Below are 24,413 nucleotides of genomic sequence, written 5' to 3' on the forward strand. Positions count from 1 at the left end.
TTTCTGACTAAATGGTGCCTAAGTGGTGAAGGACTCAGGTGATCTCAGTGACGAGAAGGGGGTGCTACAAGAGAGCTTTGAAGGGTGCATAAAGGTAGAATACCTTCGCTTGCACATATGAGATTGTATCCAGATACACAGCAGCTGGGAGATCTGGTCCTGCCGTCTCCAAACAACACCGATCTCTCCAGGAGTTCTAGCGGAAGCGGTCTGCGTCTAAAAGTTGCCACGCTTCACGTGGATGTGCATCTGATACCGAATGGAACAAACACGTCAGTCATACTTCTCCACAGAAAATATATTTATTTGGGAAGAACAGGCGTCAAATGCCTGTGTTATACAAGGATGAGAGTAACAAACAGGAACAAAGAATCTCACTGCCATCTCAATGTGTATGTGATCAATAAACTAAACTTGAACAACACAGCAGGTCCCAGTGGCACAGCAGACCTTTACACAGCAGGAAAGTCAGCATCAGACATACATTCATCAGCGGAGTATACAACACCGAGGCACTGGACTGAGACTAACCATACACTTCTCCTGCAGACAGCTGGACACAGAACTGGACCTGAACTTGTGTGTGTGTATGTGTGTGTTTGATCAGACAGCAGTACAGAGGAGCTCTCTCTCCCACAACACCTGCTACTTGTTGCCAGTAAAGTGACATTTTTGTGCCCAAAGGGCAACGCTGTATTTTAGACTGGACAGTAACTCTTCATTTAACTCATTAAAGCGGAGCACCACCCAAACTAAGAATTCCAATATGTTATTTCCATGGTTAGGAAAGTTTAAAGGTCCCATATTATGCTCATTTTCAGGTTCATACTTGTATTTGTGTTTCTACTAGAACATGTTTACATGCTGTAATGTTAAAAAATAACTTTATTTTCCTCATACTGTCTGCCTGAATATACCTGTATACACCCTCTGTCTGAAACGTTCCGTTTTAGCGCATTGCAACGGAATTGTGTTGCTATGCAACTTTTTGCATCCATGTTTACTTCCTGTCAGCTGATGTCATTCACATAAACTGCAACAGGAAGTAAACTGGGACACAGTTTAGAATGTTTGTTTAAGACTGTGAAATGGTCTAAATATTGTAGATTTGTGACATCACAAAATTACAGAAATCCTGACAGCTTGTTTCAAATGCACATTTTCTGAATATGGGCTTGTGTGTATTTCTCCATAGATTGACTAATCGATACTTTCACAGTATTTATATATAGGACTTCAACCTGCTTTATAATAAAAACAATATGAAAATCTCACTTTTTACAATATGGGACCTTTAAAGGGGAGCACCACCCAAACTAAGAATTACAATATGTTGTTTCCATGGTTAGGAAAGTTTAATTAATATTAGTGAACATGAGCTCCTCTCTCTCAAAGCCAGAAACCAGAGGAGTAAAACTCAAACTTGTGATGTCATAAAGGAGTCTGGAGCTGCTCCATAGACGATGAACGGGAGGCTGATTTTGTTTTTTATATATTTCTTTTATACCCAAATGATCTTTATTCTATTGTAGTGTTGCCAGTTGTGAAACAGCAAATGTTCCCATTCCTCTGGGTGCTCTCAGTGGCCCTGCTCAGACCTGGTATTAACATGCGTCCTCAGTGATCCGATCGCAAATGGACAGCTCTAAGTACAGGTGTGAACGCACTGAAGCGTCTCGAGATAATTTCTGTTATGATTTGACGCTATATACAAATAAATTGAATTTAATTGAACTGAAGACGCATTGAGATTGGATCTTTCAGACCACATTCAGAGGTGGTCTGAGCCACATTAAGGATCGTCTACTCTACTGACATCCCGCTGGGATCAGAGGGGGCTCTGATCTTCTCATGTGAATAGACAGACAGACCGAAAACATCAGAAAAATGTCCAAAAAAATGTAAGAAAGAAATTAAGAAAATTATCCGAAAACAAGCTGTAAAAATGTTTGAAAAATGTCTGAAAAATATCAGGAAAATGTCCGAAGAAAGGCTGATAAAAAGGCCAAAAAGGCTGAAAAATGTGTGAAAATATGTCAAAAAAATGCCGAAAAATTCCAAAAACTGTTTAAAAAAATGCCTTAAAAATGTTTGACAAATGTTCAAAAATGTTCCAAAAATATGCCCGATAAAATTCCGAAAAGTGTCTGAAAAAAAAGTTAGAAAAATGTCTGAAATAAAATCCCAAAAATGTCCAAACATTTTTAGAAAATAAGGCAGATGTGAGCGCTCGTCTCATTCACAGCATGGTACAATAACCTTTTATTTTGATGTTAATAAAATTGACCCAAATTCATGAATATGTAGGATATTACTATTGACACTCCTGTAATATTACGTCACAACATCTGCTGTATTAGCCGTGTGTTTACTACGTGTTTATTTGCATATAGAGCGGGGAAGTGAGATCAGATCAAGTGGTCACTGGAGACACATGTGGAGACGCATTCTAATACCAGGTGTGAACAGGGCCAGTGTCATCTACAACATCTCTCCCATTCATTGTCTATGGAGCAGCTCCACACTTTATACCCTATGACATCAGTTTGAGATTTAGCACTCGAGTTTTTGGATTTGGGAGAGAGTTGTTCATGTATACTAATATTTTTGGACTGTCTTTGACCATAGGAATAACATGTATGAATTATGAAAATTGTTCCCCTTTAACAGTAATGTACAGAATGTGATGTAAATGTTGCATTAGAACCAGTTGTAGATAATGAACTCTGCCTTGTGTCCATTCTATCAAACCAGTGAGTGCTGTTCATTTAAAGGGCGATATCAGCCCTTCTTCCTCCCCCTACTCTGTGTGGCTCCTCGCTCCGTCTCCTTCACCACAGATCTTCCTCAGTCCTTGGTATGTCCAGTCATCATAGTCTTGTTCTTCATAACGATGTGTTCTCTCCACCCTTCTCCCCCTTCTCCTTCACCATCATCACCTCCTCCCCTGCTTTCAAAGCTCCAACTTCTCCATTCTCTTTCTCCTTCGGCTCCTCTTCGCCTTCATGATCTTCCTCGCCTTCCACCTCACAGTTCAGCCCCTCCTTCTCTGCAGCAGTGACAGCCATCTCCATCTTAGCCTCCAGGTCTTCCTTCCTCCTGCTAAGGCACAGGAAGTTACCTATGGCCAGGACAAAGGCCGCCAGCGTGACCTCACAGCCCGCCAACACGAAGATGTACATGTAGGAATGGGTGGCGTCCAAGAGACGACCTGGTGGAGAGTAGGAGAGTATCAGCATGGTTACTAGTTCTCATCAAGCTGGATTCCTGAAGTGAACCAGATACTACAAGGAGAAGACTGAGAGGACTGAGAAGACTGAGAAACAACATCAGTGACTGAAAATGACATCAGTGAGCAAACTTTTCTTTAGTGGTTATTAGTGTCCATGCTGGCTGGCTAGAAAGCTGCTGTAAGCTTCAGTCCACGGCTCTGTTGAGTCTTTGTCATTGGCTACAAATACAGTTGGTCCGAGTGGCTAAAGCGGAAGACAAGTCTCCATTACTGCGGTGGCGTCTCCCGACAATACGAGCACCCTTGAATGGAAGCTGTCCTATGAAGTGTACAATTTTCTACTTTTACTTTCTATATAACATTACTGATGACAACGATATCTAGGAGTTCAGGTAGAACCTGAGCACTTCTCAGCTGCCAGACATTAGCCTGACATGGTGAAACAAGTAACATCAGCTAGGTTAACACTCGTTAGCTAACAACATCAGTGGGCTGAGACACTGTCTATGGGCTGCAGTGGTCCCACAGAAGAAATTAACTCAGTCAACTCACTGTAGCGTTTATTGTAAATTATTACACGGCTGTGTTGAATACTCTTCTACGGTCTGTAATTTCTTTATAGCAGACCGTTGCTATGTATAACAGACCGTTGCTACGTATAGCAGACCGTTGCCGTGGCATCGCCCTGTCGGAGATTCTTTCACAACAATAACCGGCTCGCTGTACATTATCCCTTACATTAATGTTAGTTGCTCTACCTAGGGCAACCTAATGACCACAAAGTAAACCGCATTCGGTCGGCATCACAAACAGAACACGTACAAAGTGTCTACTAACTGTGTTAACTGGTGACTCTCAGCCAAAAGCGCCCTGGTAGCTCGTAGTGACGGCAGCTGTGTTCTCGTAAAAGCCTTCAGTTTGACTTTAATCCATTTTAAATACATCCTCATCTGTGTTTATTATCTACTCCAACCTCTTATGTAAGTTACTACGAGCAACCACAGACACATTCGGCTGGAAGTCACCAGTTAACACCGTTGACAGTAGAGTCACTACGACTTGCCACCGCAATGATGGCAGCATCGTTAGATGGCGGAACACAAAGCGGTCACCAGATTCGTCTATACACTGAGAAGTTCTCCATTTATAGAGGATGGATATAAAATGGCATGGCTGCTGGTCCATGCTGACAGGGGCACCTTCATGAAAGTGTTCTTTTTTTCTCTTTACCGAGCACGTCGTCATGACGTCACAAAATAGTATGCAGTTTGATTTCAGTTGGACTGGTTTTAGTGGGCTGATTTAGTGTCAACTGGCTGCTTATTGAGCATCGTCCACACTACATTCAATAGTCAGTGGATATTCTGTAACGCTAGTTTTGAGCTACCAACACACAAAGCTGTGTCGGTCATAAACATTTCTCATTCCATGTATAGACCACTCGTTATGGGAAATTAGGCTATGTCAGTTATCATTCATTAGACATTCCTCTTTATGATAAATATGTTTTGTTGGCCCCCAGAAATGTGTTTATTTAGATTCTTTAAAATCATGTGATATTATTTAAATAAAATAATCACTAATACCTCTGTGAATATGTGTGAAAATCATGTTATAAAAACGTGATTTGCAGCTCATTCACTGTTGTTTAACCATTAATTGTGACACGCCTAGTTTACTGTGAAAAGAGTGCACTGGATCATCCCCATGGCTTGACTGAGACCGTGAACCACAGCGTCCCCTGTTCAAATCCAGCTGGGACCATTGTTGCATCCATCTCTCCATTGTTTCTTGTCATCTCTCCATCATGACGGTGTAGTCATAAAATTGCCCAAAAATAAATAAATAAATAATTTAAAAAAAAAAAAAAAAGCATCTTCTTGCCAAACCCAACCAGGTTTGATGCTCTGGGACATGATGTCTGGATGAGAATGATTTAAAGCTCCTTTTAAACTGATAATGATGATTGTTAAGTATCACACTGTCTCACACATTCATGCTCTGACCTGCTCCAGGAGGTCCCACTAGCACAGCGATAGCTTCCATCAGCAGCACCAGGCCTATGGCGCTGGGGAACTTCTCCGTCCCTACGATAGTCATGAGGACCTCGAACTGTAGCGCTCCCACCATGCCGTATGATATACCGAAGAAGATACAGAAGACCACCAGACCTGCGTAGTCATTGGCCTGTAAGGAGAGGAACATGACAACAGCTTTATAGAGCACATTCACGGGATGAAACAGACATACAGTAACCTGGCTTAACTATACAGTACCATCTACAGTATTCACTGTTAATGTTAATGAACCGACCAGACCAGGGGTCAGCAACCTTTACTATCAAAAGAGGCAAAAAAAAAAAAGAAAATCTCTCTGGAGCCGCAAAACATTTGATCATTGTGATGAAGGTAACACAGTTTATAGTCTAAGTATATAGTATATAAGTCTAATGCAGTGAGGGCCAAAGAGCAAAGGTATGACGGAGTATTAGGGCCACATTGAGGGAAAGAACATCTGAGATTTACAGAATAAAATCAGAATATTATGAAAGAAAAGTCAGAATATTACGAGAATAAAGTCATAACTTTACGAGACAAAAGTCGTAATATTACGAGAATAAAGTCATAACTTAAAGAGAAAAAAAATCATAATATTACGAGGATAAAGTCATAACTTAACGAGAAAACAAAGTCGTAATATTACGAGAATAAAGTCATAACTTAACAAGAAAAAAAGTCGTAATATTAAGAGAATAAAGTCATACCTTAATGAGAAAAAAAAGTTGTAATATTACTAGAATAAAGTCACAACTTTACAGGAAAAAAAGAAAATGACATGTAAAATTACTACTTAATTATTATTACTACTAATATTATGACTTTATTCTCATAATACTATGACTTTTTTCTCTTAAACTTATGACTTTATTCTCATAATATTACGACTTTTTTCCTGATTGTTATAGTAGACGACAGAATCTCTTCATGTGTGTTCCCAGTGGAAGCTGGGTACTGTAGGTCCAGTTCCAGATGTGATTTCAAGTGAATTTGTGAAATAACTGTAAATCCTCTGTACAGGCATGTTCCTCTCTATTCTTCTTGTGATATAGAACCCACCGCTGCATTGTTACCTGTGATCCTATGAGGTCGGTGCACCCGTTGCAGATTATAGCGAAGCTGAGCAGGTAGACGCTTCTGGGCCGAACCCACTTCAAGCCCGCTATGAGTCCGCATGCGGGCCGAGCGAAGATGTCAACAAATCCCAAGATGGTGAGCAGCAACGCTGCCTTGGTGTCTTCATAGCCGAGGTTCTTAGCATAGCTGACCACAAACACGGTGGGCACGAACAAGCCCAGCACCATGATCGACACTGCAATGGCGTAGATGAGGAAACCTCTGTTCCTGAACACGCTGAAGTCCAACAGCTTCTTCTTTGGCATGGGCTTCTTCTCCTCCTCTACAGCTATGGGAGTGCTTTCCTCCAGCTTCTTAGGGGGCAGCAGGGGCCTCATGAGGGCGCCACAGGCACAGCAGTTGAGCAGTATGCCTCCCAGTATGAGGAACCCCCCCCTCCAGCCGTAGTGGTACTGGAGAATCTGTCCCAGTGGGGAGAGACAGCACAGAGCCACAGGGCTGCCGGCTGCTGCCAAACCGTTGGCTAGAGGACGTTTCTCACTGAAGTAACGATTCAGCATGATCAGAGACGGCTGGAAGTTCAACGCCAGACCCAGACCTGAGGAGACACGGATAGAGTGAAGACACTGTGTTCTCATCAGTCTCTCCGTGAGGTTTGATCGTGTGAAAAGATTAGAGGGGAGATGAACACAGAAACGTCTTGAGACAGGCAAACTGGAAAGAATCAAGTCTTTGGCAATAGAAAACAAGACTCTGCATTCCTTCTATGATCTCTGAAACATTTCTTAATACTCTATTTCAAACTGTAATAAAACAGTATTGAGGATCAACACCCAGCCCAAGAAAAAAAAAGTCTACGGTTCTGTATGGAAAGGTGGAGTGGGATTGCCTTGTTAAAAGGACAACATGGAGAATATGTTGGTATTCCTAGAGTCTCATCAGTAGAGGTGTTGGTATGTAGTTTATCCTGAGAGGAGATGGACAATAACTGACAGCATGAAGGAAAGCTGAGGAAAGTCCATCAGACTGGTGGACCTCAGGGCGCCATCCAGTGGGCCGTGGAGGTACTGCCAAATGGTTTGATTAAATAAAATATATATATAATATAACGTGTTTAGGTTTTGCCACTGTTGGCTGGCTAATCAGATGCAGTGACACTAACAATCTGAAGTGGGCATTAAGTTAAAAAGATTGAGAACCCCTGGTCTAGATCCCCATGTATGCTGACCTGGAGAACCCCTGGTCTAGATCCCTGTGTGTGCTGACCTGGAGAACCCCTGGTCTAGATCCCTGTGTTTGCTGACCTGGAAGACCCCTGGTCTAGATCCCCGTGTATGCTGACCTGGAGGACCCCTGGTCTAGATCCCTGTGTATGCTGAACTGGAGGTGGCTCAGGGTCATCCTGAGGAGCATCAGTGTGCTCAGTGAGGTCACACGGCCATCTGACCATCACTTTGGATATTTGTTGTGTACCGATGCTTTTGCCCAGATGGTGGCACTACAGGAAAGGTCAGAGAGTCACCAAGAATATCCATATTCCTCCATGTGGAGCAAGAATATCCACCGCTATTGTGACTAACTGTGGAGAGTAGCTGTCAAGACATGCTGATGTTGACCAAAGTCTTTTCATGAATGGACAGAGGGACTGATAAAACAGTTAGAGGGGAAAACTAGTAGTCCTCCATTACTCTATTTAGTGTCAGCAGCTGGTGGAGATTCAGGAAGCTGTTGTGATGTCTCATTATTGCTGTGTATTCTGCAGAAAAGCAGCTAAACACGATGGATATGGATGCATGTACATGTTCTTCCTATGTGTGCGTGTGTGTTGTGACTCTACCTGTAATAATTCCAGTGCAGAGGTAGATGTGTATGATACTGGTGGCGAAGGAGGCCAGAATCATCCCCAGCGAGGCAAAGAGCCCTCCGACCATCATCACCGGTCGACAGCCGAACCTGTTCACCAACACGGTGCACAGAGGCCCTGAGGAAACACAGTCAGTCCGTAGGTACGCGGTACACACACACACGTGTAGTTAATCACTATCAGACGTGCGTTCTCCTGGTCTACCTGTGCCGTACAGCATGGCGAGCAGTATCGACGAGATCCAGGCGGTGTCGCTGTAGCCGACATCGAACTCTCGGATCAGCGCCTTGAAGAAGACGCTGATGGCTTTGGGGAAAGCGTAGGAGAAGCCGGTGATGACGAAGCCGCCGGCCAACACCGCCCAACCCCAGCCGCCATCTGGAGCCTTCACCCCAGGAGGTCCATCGTCCACCACCGCACCTCCCATGATGCTCTCTGACTGCTGTGCTGAGGTCAGTGGCTGTAAGACAGAGATTGATTTAGAGAAGGATCTTATGCTACAGTCATGTCCGAGAGCACTTCACCCTTACTATAGTTCAAAACTAGGACCCAGGGCTGAATTGGCCATCTGGCCTACCGGGCATTTTCCCGGTGGGCCGACGTCCTTTTGGGCCGACATGTCTTCTTTTTTTTTTGGCCCATAAAACAGGTAAATCGGCCCATTTCTTTTCCTTAATTGACACTGGGCTGGCCCAATTGCTCTGTGCCGGGCGGCCACAGTGAGGAGGAGAGGGAGAGAGATGAGGGAGGGAGTGTAGAGTTAGCGGTAAGCAGTTATGGGCTAGCTGTCTGGCTCAACATATGTCATGAGAGATGAGCAGTGCTCGAAGTGGGCCGGTACGTACAATACGCAGTATTTTACTCATTTTACTCCTTATGGCGTACCGTGACTTTTTCATGTGTACCGGAGCTTCTCACAAGCTGATGGTACTCTCCTCTGCCCTCTCCATAACAGGTTCTCTGGGAGATTCATAATGGTGATACATAACGGCGTAGCGCCAGCGTATTTGCTCTGCGTGGGTTCATTGTTTTAAAGTCACCAGAATTCAGGAAACAAAGTCTCTGAAACTCATTTTTCTGTGGGAGGACCCCAAGACCCCCGCTTTGGTTTTGAAATACTCCCTATTTTTGAAGTTTCAAGGTTGGCAAGTATGCCAAACAACAACATTTGAAGGGATTTCCTCGAACAGAGCCTTCAACAAAACATGGTACAAACAGCACAAAGGCCGTTGATGGGGCCGGTCTGGGCCTAAATGTCAGGGTTGATTTTTTGTCCAAGTCCAGCCCTGCTAGGAGGTCAAACAATACGTTCATAATGATTTAAGTATAAATCATATGTATTAGTGGTTAATACATTCATCAGTTACTGTGAACCCTCTACTGGACTGGTTTGGTGTTGAGGCTCCAGTTTGTTCTTTTATTGACAGTATATGAGCTGTGTGGAGGACAGTGTGTTTGTTGTGGCCTCTGTGGTGAAGGGTGTAAATGTAATAACATGGCATCTATTGTTAACAGCTTGTCAGGACAGATGAAGCTTCCTCCTCAGCCTGAAGACAGACACACACACAGACACACACACCACATTCACACACATCCTCCAACTGTGTTCCGTGTCAGCTCTGTGTATAATGGATCTTTATTCTTGTATGGTATGCGTTTATTTTGAAGTAATACATTTTATTTCCTCTGCCGTATTATATCATATTAGTTACTACTACGATCTCTGTTAACATAAGTCCATCCATTATCTGTAACTGCTTATTCTTTACAGGGTCACGGGGGGGGGGCTGGAGCCCATCCCAGCTGACATTGGGCGGGAGATGGAGTGCGAAATGGACAGACTAATGTCAGACTAGACGGGATATTTAGACTCAACCACTAACCTAATGAAGTTAACATGTCAAGTCAAGTCCAGTCAAGTCAAATTTATTTCTATAGCACATTTAAAACAACATGAGCTGACCAAAATGCTTTACAGACATAGGCAGAATAAAAACAGGTCAACAGAGCAGACAACAAAATCTCACACATAAAATCCATTAGTAAAAGACTGTTATAATGAGCATTATAAAAGGCCAATTAGTCATCACAAATCAAGTACATTCAAAAGCCAAAGAGAAGAGGTGGGTCTTGAGCTGTGCTCTGAAAGACTCTGTAGAAGGAGTAGATCTGATGTGGTGGGGGGGGGGGCAGTTTGTTCCACAGACTAGGGCACGCAACTGAGAAGGTGCGGTCGCCCCCGAGCTTCCGCCGAGCCCGAGGGACGACCAGAAGTGACTGGTGGGAAGACCTGAGTGCCCTAGGTTGGGTATAGGGAGTTAAAAGGGCAGATAGGTAGGAGGACTTACAAGATTGTATATACAGTACAGATCCTTTCATTGCCCTTCTGTTGCTACGGCAACAGCTTTGGCCCCTGTTTACTTCCTGTCAGCTACTGCTTTAACAAATGTTGCAACAGGAAATGCAAATTATATTTCATATATTTGATTACAGTAGATACAGTTTGGGGTTTGCATATTATGTGTGCCATTCCACATAGAAACGAATGGTCTCACTGCACCACACCAAATCTGATCTTCTAACCGCTGCATTTTATAGACCTCGCCATTTCCTACCTGTCCACCAGATGCCCTCGTTTCCCGCCCTTTTCCAGTCACCTGGCTCTGCTCCGCCCTGCACACGTGTCCCTGATTCTCTCATTCACCTACACCTGTTACTTTCTCCCTCAGTTAGGTCGAGCACACACATACCAGCCAGATGGTCAATATTGCTTTGCTGCCGTTGAGTTAAGTTCCAGCCATTTTTGCCTGCTTGTACTTTGTTCCTGTTCCCCAGCCTGTAAACGTGTTTAAGATAAGATAAGATAAGATGAACCTTTATTAATCCCAGGGGGGAAATTCAGGTGTCAAAGCAGCAAAGCGCAGGAGAGGTACAGGTGTACAAAAAATTATAAAAACAATAAATAGAGATACAGAATATACAGTGAATGAACATAGAGTGTACCGTCCGTCAATAAAAAATGTAGTGTACAATAAATAGATGGACTATGTACAGTCTATAAAATGTTATATGGGATGTAGATTGCAGGTAGTGCAGATAGTCCAGATAGTGCGTGTTTTAAGTTTAAGGTCTTCATTCTCATCCTTAAACCTGCTGCCTACCTGTTCAGTTTGACTGTTTGGACCGCCGACAAGTTGCCAACAGTCAGCCTGTCCAGTGACCAGTGACTCTAGTTGCGTTAATTCAACCTGCTCCACCTCTATGTTTGCATGTGGCTCCTTTATCCTGTTGCCTTTGTACCTGACCTGTAACAGTGAATACGGATGGAAATAGAACGGTCACTAACATCACATGAATTCAGTTTCACGTGACCTGAGCAGAGTCTAAATGTCCCGTAGGTGTGAATGTGAGTGTGAATGGTTGTCTGTGGACCATGAATAGGATAAGCTGTTACAGACAGGGTCTGAAATTAACTTTTTTCACTTTCTGCCACTGTGGCAGCAGACAAGTATTTTTTTTTTTATGTCATTCAATGTTCGATATATTTAACACAAAAAACATTATATACACTGTAAACTACAGTGTTCAATTACACCGGGAGGGAGGGTAGTGTCCACAGTACTGTACTGTACTTTGTTATTGTCATCTATACTTTTAAATATTTGCTTTGATTAAAAAAATCTTGGAAAGTTGTTAGGAAGTTAACAAGGTCATAATTCTCTCTTTAATATCTATTTTATATTGATGTGAAAACATCTCCTTCAAACAACTGGATTCATTCAAGTTTCTCGCCAAAAACTTAATTTTACGAGATTACATTTGAACACATCATAATAACGTTGTAATTTACCCTCACCCAATAGTCCTTTTTCCTGAGCAGACTTTGAACATCTCATAATAATAACTCAATGGCACCTCCATTAACATTAGTATCTCCGCTATTTAACCAAGCAGGACTGTGCTGTTAACGGCTGCTAACAGCTAACGTTACTCACTCTCCTCCTGTTGATTCCAACACAGATTCGTTGTCCACAGTGTCGCTTTATCAGGTATGAACAGGGTGTGTTCCCTCAGGTTTAGTAGCGCCATGCTGTTGAGCGCTTTTTTTTAACCCTCCTGTTGTCCTCGGGTCAAATTTGACCCATTTTCAAACTTCATTAAATCATAAATATGGATTTCTTTAATCTAATTGCCCCAAAATAACATGGATGGTTGCCTACTCAAAACAATATTCTGACTAAAAGTTTACATATACCAGTATGTGATAATACATCAACATTATGTTCCTCTGATAATAACTTTAGTCAAAATAATTCACAATATCTGTTTTTTTTTACTAAAAAACTAGGTATAATTTCACGGAAATTAGGTTTATTAACATTAATTTCTCCCAATAAAGTGTAAAACTTAATAATTAGGAAGGAAGTTGGCCAAAAAGGTGTAACACATAATTGGGTGATAGTTTATACTGTATGCTTTATAAAAAGTCAAACCAGACTGGGTTAATTTTGAAGACAAAAGTTGCATGGTCGACGGACGGGAAGACAACAGGAGGGTTAACTGTACATGATACAGCGTGCGTATGCGTCATTGTGCAGCGTAACTGACGGAAAGCAGAGGAGTCGATAGTCACGGAGGCATGAGATGCCAAGAAAGCGGAAAACTACGGTTCTCTATTCCTATCACTAGAGTTTTCCCTTCCTGCCAAAGTGGCAGGTGTCCTGATGATTTCACTCACCAATGCCAACAATTTACCAGCATTTGGCGGGTGGCGGGTGCTAATTTCAGACCCTGGTTACAGATAATGGATGGATGGATGACCTGAGCAAATACAGTTTAAATTAAAGCTAATTCTACGCATTTTTACCATTTGATCTTGTTTGAAGTCTTCTTGTCTATTTTGTAGTTTAGAATGTCCTCTGCACTGCAGTCACTGTCACTTCTAAACCTGCTGTTGGCCTTTGGAGGCTTCAGACACACATGTGCTACCTCTGTGATAGAAGCTACAACACGTAGGAGCTTCACTCCCCCTAATCCCACTAGTTCACCCTCCACTGTGCAGGCGCCACAACAACCAGGAGGGATCAGCAGCATAGCGACGAGGGTGAGAGGTGCTGATATATGTAATAATATTAAGAGACATCAGGATGGCGCCTTCCTGGAACCCCCCACCCACATTACCCATGACCTCAGTGTGACCCATGCAGCAGTCAGGTGCCACACGTATCAGCAGCCACTCAAAATAAGACCCTTGACATTCCACGTGCGCGCACACGCGCACACACGCACGCACGCACGCACGCACGCACGCACGCACGCACGCACGCACGCACGCACACACACACACACACACACACACACACACACACACACACACACACACACACACATTAGTCATCCCTGATATACAGATGAAAAGTTGGATGTGATCCTGCATTGTGTGAGAGAGACATAAAAACAGAAGACACAATCTTCTCCCGTGTGACTATACCATAATTTTTTGAGCGTCTTACATATTTCTATAACTGATATGCAACACTGTGCCAAGAGACCACACAACATCATACACATTTTGTGGGTTGTAATGTTCTGATTTCTGAGAAGTTGCCTAGTTGTGCCCGCCACAAGTTCCTATGTGGTTGACAGTTCACTGCTCTTTGTATTTACCCTTATCTGTACAATCCTCTCCTGTATGTATATAACTTATGATTCCACTGTATATACATATCTACCCTCCTATATTAATCTTTAGTCCCATATGCATATAGTTCTATTTACATAATCTCTCTGTGTTTAGATTTAACTCCACCTGTTTATATCATCTATTGTTTCTAATACTCATATACAATATCCCATCAGCATGCAACTTATAGTTAAAGGTCCCACATTGTATATATGTGAGATTTTCATGTCTTTTATGTTATAAAGCAGGTTTAAGTGATATATAAATACTGTGAAAGTATCAAAACGCTCAATCCACAGATAAATACACACAGCCCGTATTCAGAAATTGTGCGTTTGAAACAACCCGGGTGGATTTCTGTCCATTTGTGATGTCACAAATATACAATATTTAGATCATTTCACAGTTTTAAACGTAAACATACTAAATGTGTCCCAGTTTATGTTGCAGACCCCTGGTTTAGTCAGTTAATATATTCTGATCGAAAAAGTCATTTAATGTTGTAATCACCATTAAATCTCCACTAAATAAAAAAGCACACTTTATTACATTCAGGTACATACATGAGATGTGACCTCTGCGATCATTTAACCTGTCCTAAGGAGCAGCCGAGGAGTAACACAGAGTTTAGTGTCTCACTCAAAGGCACTTGGACATGCAGACAGTTTTAAACGTAAACATATTAAATGTGTCCCAGTTTATTTCCTGTTGCAGTGTATGTGAATGACATCAGCTGACAGGAAGTAAGCATGGACCCAAGCTGTTTCCTAACAACGCAATTCCGTTGCCATTCCGTTGAAATGCGCTAAAACAGAGTGTTTCAGACAGAGGGTGAATACAGGTATATTCAGACAGACAGTATGAGAAAATAATGTGTTTTTTGAACATTACAGCACGTAAACAGGTTCTAGTAGAAACCCAAAATACAAGTATGAACCTGAAGATGAGCATGATACGTCCCCTTTAAGTTATTATTATCAGAATAAAACCCATGTCGATCACTTGCACTTTAATTACAATCTGTATATATGTATATGCCTACAGTATGTACATACACCAATATATCCTCATTTGTATATATTGTCTTATCAGCACTATAGTTTGCACTCTGGTTAGATGCAAAACTGCATTTTGTTGTACTTGTACTTGTAATTGTACTATGTGCAAAGACAATAAAGTTGAATCTAATCTAATCTAATCTAATCAATCCCCGGTTACTGTCTGCATGTCCAAGTGCCTTTGAGTGAGACACTAAACTCTGTGTTACTCCTCGGGCTGCTCCTTAGGATGGGTTAAAGTCAAAGGTTTAAGAGAAAAAAGTTGTAGTATTATGAAAATAAAGTCATAATATTATAAAGTAGTAATCTTACGTGTTATTTTCTTTTTTTCTCGCTGAATTATGACTTTATTCTCGTAATATTATAACTTTTTTTCTCGCTAGGTTATGACTTTATTCTCGTAATATTACGACTTTTTGTCTTGTAAAGTTGTGACTTTATTCTCAAAATATTACGACTTTTTTCTCGTAAAGTTATGACTTTATTCTGGAAATCTCCGATTTTTTTCCCTTCATTGTGGCCCTAATACTCCGTAGTACATGTGTACTTGGACCCTCACTGCATTAGACTTATATACTATATACTCAGACTATAAACTGTGTTACCTTCATCACAATGATCAAATGTTTTGCGGCTCTAGAGAGATTTTTTTTTGTGCCTAAAATGGCTCTTTAGATAGTTAAGGTTGCTGACCCCTGGACTACATTGACCAAAGTTTTTCTATACCAGTTCTACTGTTCACCCAAAGGCATAATCCTAGTGATAGGGAGCCCAACAACATGAAGCAGCCTATATGTTATGATTGAAGGGTTATGTCAGATCCTAGAAGAAAGCAGAATATATATATATATATATATATACTGTATATATAGGCGGGTAGGTTAGACACCCCACCCCGTACAGATGTTTCTGACCTGCAGTGGTCCTTGCGCTACATTTTGATTTCATAACAGATGTTATGTAGATGTGATGTTTTGTGGTTGTTTTTATTCTATTTTGCATGTTTTATAGGGATAAAACATGCAAAAAAACATGCAGGGGCATGTTGTGTTGTAGGTGCACCGACCTTTTAATTGTTTGGGTTGTTTTTAATACGGGATTGAAGTGTGTTTTTAAGATGTCATGAACTGGAGTTATGACCCATGGACAGCCACACCTCCAATCAAGGAAACTGATTACAGGAGGAGCGACAGGTGTGGCGGAGTGCCTGCAATTAGCGAGATGCAACACAGACGGAGAGGAGAAAAGGAGGGAGCGGCTCGCAGCAGAAGGGGGTTCTTCAGTCAGAGAAACAGTCCAAGGACGGCGGTGCGGCAGAACGGCTCTCCTGACGACTACTACCTACCAGCCCAGTGACCAGCGAGTTCCTGTGTGACTACATGCAGCAAACTGTCCGCCAACGCAGTTTCACTCAGAAATCTTTCGGACGGTGCTGGCGAGACGGCCGAGACGGGCAGACGGCGTGGTAGGAGTACGGGAGGAGCCAAGACGCGGACAGGGGAGGATCGCTGGATTGGACTGAATTAAAGAGCCGGGTTGGATTGGACTGGATCGCTGGATTGGACTGGACTTTTTATAGGGTTTTAACCTTGGTACTAGTAGCATTTTTTATTCCTTTTAGCTTTTAGATTAATCATTCATTTAGACCCATGTTATTTGAGTTGTAATAAATCTGGTTTTAATTTGACTTTGGACTTCTGTCTGGTTTTTAACTCTGCTCACCTGATTTTAAAAGAACCTGAATCTATCAGAGTCCTAGGCTCTAAGTATTTCCTAAGTGGGGTTGTCGGCTCTAAGTAAAATCATTCATGGTTACATCTAACTGGTATCCTAAGTTGCGGCCTTGCCATTGGCTGTTGGGCCCGGGCCACATAGGTACATCTTTTCATATAGAGCAGGTCTAGACTGTACTCCAATCTCCAATTTACCCCCACGCCCCCGCCCCCATGAGCAAGCACTACAACAGGTTGTTCTATAATAGTCTGTGCAGCCTCAAGCTCTGAAGAAAAAGAAAGTCAAAGTCAGACTGACATCTCCTCGCTTTCAGTTATACTTTACTGCCAAAGGGCTTTCTGTGTTTCTGTATAAGTTATTCATGTACCAAAACTATGGAGAGTCGCTGCAATAAATGTACTTATAAAGCTTTGTTTTGATTTATCTATGCACAAACTATAAGGAAATGGTAACTAGAAAAGCAATTTCTGAGGAGGAGAAGAAGTAGGAGTAGTAGAAAAAGTGGGAATGCGTTTATTTTTTGTGAATATCATTGAAAAGTTGAATAATATCAATAGTGTATAAAAGATGTGGAATATTTGAAGGTTTTTGAATAGCTGAGACACACTAAATAGAACGGGACCATAAATAATGTGATGTAGTAGGCTCCACCAGTGTCTAGCCTGCTATGACAAAATGGCTGCTGTGAAAAGCGTCTATGGAGCTAGAGTTTTACTATAAGGATTAGCTGGCCGCTAGCAGACAGTTGGCTGCTATTAACAACATGACAGATGTGCTTTTTACATTTTCTTAACTTTACCATTATTCTAGGGTAACAGAGTGAGAGAGTGAACAAGACAACAGTTATTATATAGAGGGGAGAAAAAACGTTAAACTCTTTAGTTGCTGGTTAAAATAGCTACAGTTAGCATTAGCGACCATTAGCATCATGCTAACGTTAGCTAACAGTATAGGAACAGAAATGCTGCTTAGAGGCTGTATGTCCTCTAGTGTGTAAAAGTCTCCATCAGTTAGCACACCACTTCAGTATCGATCTAAACCACTCAACCTCTGTGTTTGACTGTATAAGAGTTAATGTTACAGTTAAAGAGTTAGCTGTAGACAGACACACACTTACCTCAGATGGGACTCAGAGCAGAAGTGGCGCGCCTCCGATGTGACGCAAATGGAAAAGAAGGAGGCGTTCAAGGACACTGGGAAATGCAGGATCGCTGGCGTTCCCGCGGGAACGCCAGCGATCCTGAATACTGTCTTTAAGAGGCTGTAGTCTTAAAGCTAGTGAAGATACTGGTATAATATGAAAATAAAAAACCTAAGGAATCCATTAGTACCAACTATGTCATGCCAGCTTGTCAGGAACAATGCTAAATAACGATCCAACATTTGGCTAAATTTTAGCTAGTGAAAACTGGCATGGCGATTTTCAAAGGGGTTCCTTGACTTCTCACCTCAAGATATGTGAATTAAAATGGGTTCTCCCACAAGTCTCCCCTCTTTTTGCCTATTCTAAAATGGTGTATTTAAATAATCCTGCACAGGGTCACTAAACAGTCTTGAATTATACAAATTGGGTATCACAGTAAAGCTGAGACTCTGATGGATTTAATGAGCCCAACTGTATTCATGTGTGATGATAATAGTCCCCATAGCTGACATTTCAGAAAGTGAGCATTTTATGAAACTTGACATCCCTGTATAAAATGACCTGTAGTGACCTCTAGCATAATCACAGCCTCATGAAACTTTACAGCCACAAACTAGAGACCTAGAGCATTCAGAGGATGGATGGCTTTCCTAGCTAGATGGACAATAAGGGGGTTTCTGAGCAGTTTCCTGAACTGAAGCGCTCACCATCCAATCGCCAAAACATACTATTCTTGCATAAATTCAGATTGTCAAATGTTTTTGATACCAAATCACATCATGGCTTTTTCTAGGGTGTTCCTCAAGGTCTTGGTGTCCTAATGTGGTATTGCGGAGTTTTTTTAATTTATTTTTTTTATCATTTTTATCAATTCTCGGTTAAAGTTAGCACCAAATCTGTGTAACAAATGGCATCAGTCCAAAAATTGCTGCAATAATTTATGAAACATAACTGAGCATGGGAATGCCCATCATATACTGTACTTTTATGCTCTTATACACTTTCACTGTTTATTTAAATTAAATAATTACTGTTTATTTCTGATTTATGACTAGAACAACTTAACACACAGTGCTGAGCTGCATCGCAAATTAATCTTCAGGTTCCCAGCTTTCAAATGATGCACACCACTTCTATGTGACATACACTGCTGACCCGTTATCCCCCCCCAAAAAAAATAAATAAATATAAAAGACGTGTCTCTTAGGCTTAAAATCATCATGCATTTATCTTTTACTGAACATCACATAGGCCAGTCCATGCAGCGATAACTAAATGGTATGTTTATGTTCTATAGGTTCTGGCTGACAACAACAGATACTGCCCACCAAAAATAAAAATGAAATTCAAATATTACACATTTCAGAATTTATTAACAACTTTATGAAAACATAACAATAAACTTTGACAATTTTTTTAAAAATGATCAATTAATTAATTAATTAATTAATGTTTATTTCAGATTTATGAACAACTTAACACACAGTGCTAAACAGCATTTCAAGACCCCCCTTCACCTCACTAAAACAGACTAAAACTGGTCTATTGTGGGTCTTAGTCCCACCTCCTGGACCTGGACCTCCTGGACCTGGACCTCCTTGACCTCCTGGACCTCGCCCTCGTCGTACCGCAGGAGGACTTTTGCAGGCACACTTACTATAGGAATGGAAAAGTTTTTCTCCCACACTTCAAGCTTAACAAGACGCCTTGTATTGTGGCTGTCAAGTATTTCAATATTATTTTCCAGGACACGGATCCCTTCAACTTCCACCAGTTCGTCAGCAGCCAGAACCTATAGAACATAAACATACCATTTAGTTATCGCTGCATGGATTGGCCTATGTGATGTTCAGTAAAAGAGAAGGGACCATCAATACAATGCATTAATTAATTTACTCACCTGAACCTCGGTGAAGTTAGTCGTATGGAGACAATACCCATATGAGGGGGAGTTTTTCCCTCTCATATGTGTCGCTCTTAGGGCCATGCCCTCCTGGATCTGGGTGAGGTTTGCCTCCCGCCACAGACAAACCTTCACCTCTCCTTCATCCTGCAATAATAAAACAGGCTGCATAAGCAGTGCTTACTGACAATTAAAATTTGATTGAGGCAAACACTTACTAGAGAATTTATATAACACTTGATAGATTGATATAAATATGCATTTTTCCTACACAACGATGTGACAACGGAGCTTCATATTTGAAAGAAACACATCATGTAACAATGCCCTACCTCTTTTATGCGGATATTCCGCATTAGTTATTGCTTTACCACAGTCTAAAGCCTCTGGTGTTCTGCAACACGGAGGGAAGACAAATCGTTCATATAACGTTAACTAACTTACCCGCACTGTAATGACATAAAACCCGGTTGAAAATCTGCAAAATATCCCTTTAAAAAGTGGACATGAATTGTGTAACTTTACTGCGGACTCATCCACTACGAACATATACCAGGCTGAAAAATGATTCTGTGCTCAAAATCACACACTTAAAATAGTTAAAGGGGAAGACATCACATATAGCTAAATCCATATTTTAGCTATGTTAACTACAGTAACGTTAGCTAAATGCTACTACTAGCTAACCTTAGCCATAAATAATGTTTGACTAAAAAACATGCTAAAAACTGCTGCTGCAAGGTTTACTTAGACAACCATGTGTAACATTTATCCACTTTACATGTTCAACACTTAATTTAAAAAGCATTTTGATAAATACAAGCAGGGTAGGCCTAAAAGTATGTTCTTACCTTGGCAACTCCTGATCCGAAATGGAAGTTTCTTGTAGCACATGCCGCTGTAAGAGCTGTGGGGTTGCCTACGCATTTTTGCAGGGGCCACACATATACAGTTGAGTCAACTAAGAAATCCATGTTGATTGAACTTCTCTGATTGAACTGATTTGTTGGATACAGTTAAACTTGATATTTCAAGTACAGACAACATTTCCGCTTATCAACTGTTAAACTAGTTGAAATGACTTAGGAAAATTAGTTGAATGAACTAAAACCTCAAATTCTTTTTTACAGTGTAGAGACAGAAACCTGGAACCAGAACCAGGAACCAGATCCAGGCTCCTTGTGGGCCACCATCTGACTGTTGGGGTAGAGAGAGAGAGGGGGAGAGAGAGAGAAAGAGAGAGAGAGAGAGAGAGAGAGAGAGAGAGGAAGAGGAAGAGAGAGAGAGAGAGAGGAAGAGGAAGAGAGAGAGAGAGAGGAAGAGGAGAGAGAGAGAGAGAGAGTATTGTTTTCTACCATTTTCATGTATGATCTTTTAAATATCTATATTGTAATTTGATTAATGAATTGTATATATGTGTATATATATGTTTTTGATTTTCTTTTGTTCTTTTTTTTCTTATTATTGAATTGACGCTTTGGCAATATTGTTCACCTGAGAGTCATGTTAATAAAGCATATTGAATTGAATTGAAATTGATAGAGAGACAGAGAGAGAGAGGATAGAGAGAGAGGGAGGGAGAGAGAGAGAGAGGGGATAGAGAGAGACAGAGAGAGAGAGAGAGGATAGAGAGAGACAGAGAGAGCGGATGTGTGTTGCTGGTTTGTGTCTCACTGTGTGATTCGTAGTTTGAATGACTTTGCATCTTTACTAACCTCCATATAAAGGGTGAGTCTATATATGTGCTCCATACAGTATACTACCAGTCTCTGTGGTTCTAGGCTCTCATGTTGACCGGACCAGACCGGGATAACCATTAGAATCATCTACAACAACGTGTGTTACTGAGATGTGCGCGTCTAGAGCCTCCAGGCGGTCTCAGGGTTTAGTAACACGGAGGAATGATGCTGTGGAGGGGCGTGACATCATCAGCCTCAGAGACGCAGCCGAGCGCACGTAGGCAGCCAGACTACTACTGTATACACCACCACCACCAGTACACGGAGAAGAAGAAGAAGCATCACCCAGCGGTCAGAGGTAGACTACTGGTGTTGGTACTGTCCTCTGTCCTCTGTCCTCCTCACACAGACTGTCTCTAATCTCATCCCAGTCTAGTCGGTGGGACGTGGATCCGGAGCGTGTAGCTGATACCTGTCACCTTTTATAACTCATTTATTATTCTATAACGTTTAATAGAAATATAGAAACGTCCGTTATATTAAGCAACGTTTCCTCCAGCTGAGCACAGCCTGCTTCCGGCTGTCACGTCCGCTTTACACAAAGTTCACTACTCCTGGTGGACGGATAGGAGATGCTCATCAGACAGACAGGGGGACAGATGTGGACAGATGTGGACAGACGGACAGATGTGGGAAGACAGATGCGGACAGACGGACAGATGCGGATCAGTGCGTGAGGAAGGACCAACCCTGGTGGCCTACGTGAGGACCGAGGCGTCCCAGCAGACTAGATGCTGATGTAATAAAGGTCCAGTAGCACATCAGCAGATAGAACCTGTTAGAACAACGGTCACTATCCAGAGGCTGAGCATCTCTAACACACCTCTAATAATACCAATATGTCTTCATTCATATTCCTACTAATCATCTGTATTCAGCCTCTCTGTCTACCTGTTCCTCTGATGTTCAACAGGTAGACAGACAGCAGGCTGGGACACACACTGACATCAACACAACCCAGTGGGATATAATAATAATCCCTATCATTATTTAATAATAAGGAGTAGTAGTGAGCCGGTAGCCTACCTGCTGAGATGCTGTCTCCGTCTCTGTCTCTGTCTGTGTCTCCCTCCTTCACAAGCGTCCAACTACGTTAACTGCGTGAGCGCGCTTCCCTCGACGGCTTTATGACACGGCGGCGCGCAGGAACCATTGTGTGTCGTTGTAGCCGGGGAACCATTTGACAGACGTACGGTTACCATGGAAACCGTTTGCCTCACACAGGAACGAGCCAAGTTTTAACAGTTACCGACCTTAGCTTGTTAACTGATAGTATGAGCCCTAGTATTAGTATTATTGTTATAGTATTATTATCATGGTATTGCTTCTCTTTATACATCCACCATTAGCCCACGAACACTCTTTGATAGCTCCGTGTTGACTGTGACGTATGAAGACTCAGGAGCACCACCGGTACTGACGGAGCTACACGGGCTAGAGCTACTGTAAGCTATGGTAAGCTAACTAAATGCTTGTTACAATAGGGTACAGGCTGTGTGTGTGTGTGCTTATGGCCCACTGATGAAAGTATTGTAATATTTATATTATTATTATTTGCAGTATTACAGGCTCAGTCCTCACTGTGTTACCTCCTTCACTGATAGATATAGGGACTTAAAGCTTCAATAGGCAGTATATTTTTGGCATCATTGGGCAAAAATTCCATAATAACCTTTATATTATATATTATATTATATTATTGTAATTCAAGTGTTCTGAGAGAAAACTAGACTTCTGCTCCTTCTCATGGCTCTGGTTTCAGACTTTAGAACATCTATCCGACGTGAGACTTTAACCAATCACAGGTCATTTTATAGAGAGAGACAGAGAGCGTTCCTATTGGCTGCGCTCCGGCTGGTGGGCGGTGCTTGGTAATTCCTCAACTGATCTCAGCATGGCTGCCGGGTCACAAACTTTCTCATTTTACAGCTAAACCGTGCACTACAAGATGATTCTGAGAACATCTGAAGAGAGAAATAGGCATTAACGTAACAGAATATTGATTCATATTTGATCAGCTCTGACTGGTTATTTTCCTCCGGTCTGTGAAATCCTGCAGATGCCGTTAGGAGCACCGGAGGACACCGGAGGACACATGATTTTTTTTCAGTTTACCCTTTTTATGTACTACTGTCAGCAATAGCGACTTTTATAAAAATAACTTTTTTAATCATATTTGCTCCGATCTCGCCTACTTCAGCTTTAACAGACATTTATTTAATGAAAATCCTGGAGATTTCCATGTTATCTAAGAACTCAAATGTTTCTTTACCAGATAACTTGTTCACATGAGATGGACTCAACTTTATTAATACAACTTGATTTACACCTCATTTTATCTGTACTGGTGGGTGTTGTTCCTGCCAAGCACTAGGCTTGCCGCACCTCCACCGGTGCCCACTTAGTTGGCTGCAGGGTCATCAGCTGGGGACCACCGTTCATTGATGTTTCACCCCTAAACCCAGAACATCTCCTGGTGGCTGGGCAGTGAACAGGGACGTCTCCCTGACACTCCCTGCAGCTAACCTTCTTCAGGAGTTGCTTACTCCCCATGCTTTGTCCGGTCTTCTCAGCCAGAGCCAGAAGCTTGCCTTATCTCTGCCTCTTCTGATACCTCCCTGGTTGCCGTATGCACTCTGGTTCCCCGTAGCCCCAGGTCCTTGAGCAGACGTGTTGAGTCTCCAACAAAGCCTCTAGCACCCACCTCCATCCACCTCCATCCACCTTCCCTACACTCTGCGACCAGGTCAGCATATTTTGCCCTCTTCCGTTCATGGGCTGCCTCCAACCCCTCTTCCCATGTCACCGTGAGTTCCACCAGCAGCGCTGATTTTCCAGCTGTGGTCCACAGAACCATGTCTGAATAGCAGTGTCACATCCTCCTGTTATCTGCAAATGAATTGATGTTCAACATTACATTCC

General features: G+C 42.0%; 2 protein-coding genes across 4 annotated transcripts in view; one reads left to right on the plus strand and one right to left on the minus strand.

Moving 5' to 3' along the window:
* Nucleotides 1–2,418: 2,418 nt before the first annotated feature.
* On the minus strand, nt 2,419–22,942 carry slc16a3 (solute carrier family 16 member 3). Of its 3 annotated transcripts, XM_037755986.1 has the most exons (8): nt 22,518–22,942; nt 11,392–11,535; nt 10,981–11,066; nt 8,435–8,690; nt 8,204–8,347; nt 6,363–6,964; nt 5,239–5,419; nt 2,419–3,211 (listed from the first exon to the last, which is right to left on the minus strand). In XM_037755986.1, the coding sequence occupies exons 4-8, from the start codon at nt 8,655–8,657 to the stop codon at nt 2,886–2,888; spliced, it is 1,476 nt and encodes a 491-aa protein (XP_037611914.1). In that variant the 5' UTR covers nt 8,658–8,690; nt 10,981–11,066; nt 11,392–11,535; nt 22,518–22,942; the 3' UTR covers nt 2,419–2,885. The 3 variants fall into 3 exon arrangements, with proteins under 3 accessions (XP_037611914.1, XP_037611913.1, XP_037611912.1); XM_037755985.1 differs by lacking the exon at nt 10,981–11,066; XM_037755984.1 differs by lacking the exons at nt 10,981–11,066; nt 11,392–11,535.
* ccdc57 (coiled-coil domain containing 57) overlaps nt 21,688–24,413 on the plus strand; it is a 46,829-nt gene continuing 44,103 nt past the window's right edge. The window contains 1 exon segment of the mRNA XM_037755982.1: nt 21,688–21,789. The gene's annotated coding sequence lies outside the window, so the exon portion shown is untranslated.

The sequence above is a fragment of the Sebastes umbrosus genome, chromosome 20, assembly GCF_015220745.1.
Source record: "Sebastes umbrosus isolate fSebUmb1 chromosome 20, fSebUmb1.pri, whole genome shotgun sequence".
Taxonomy (NCBI): Eukaryota; Metazoa; Chordata; class Actinopteri; order Perciformes; family Sebastidae; genus Sebastes; species Sebastes umbrosus.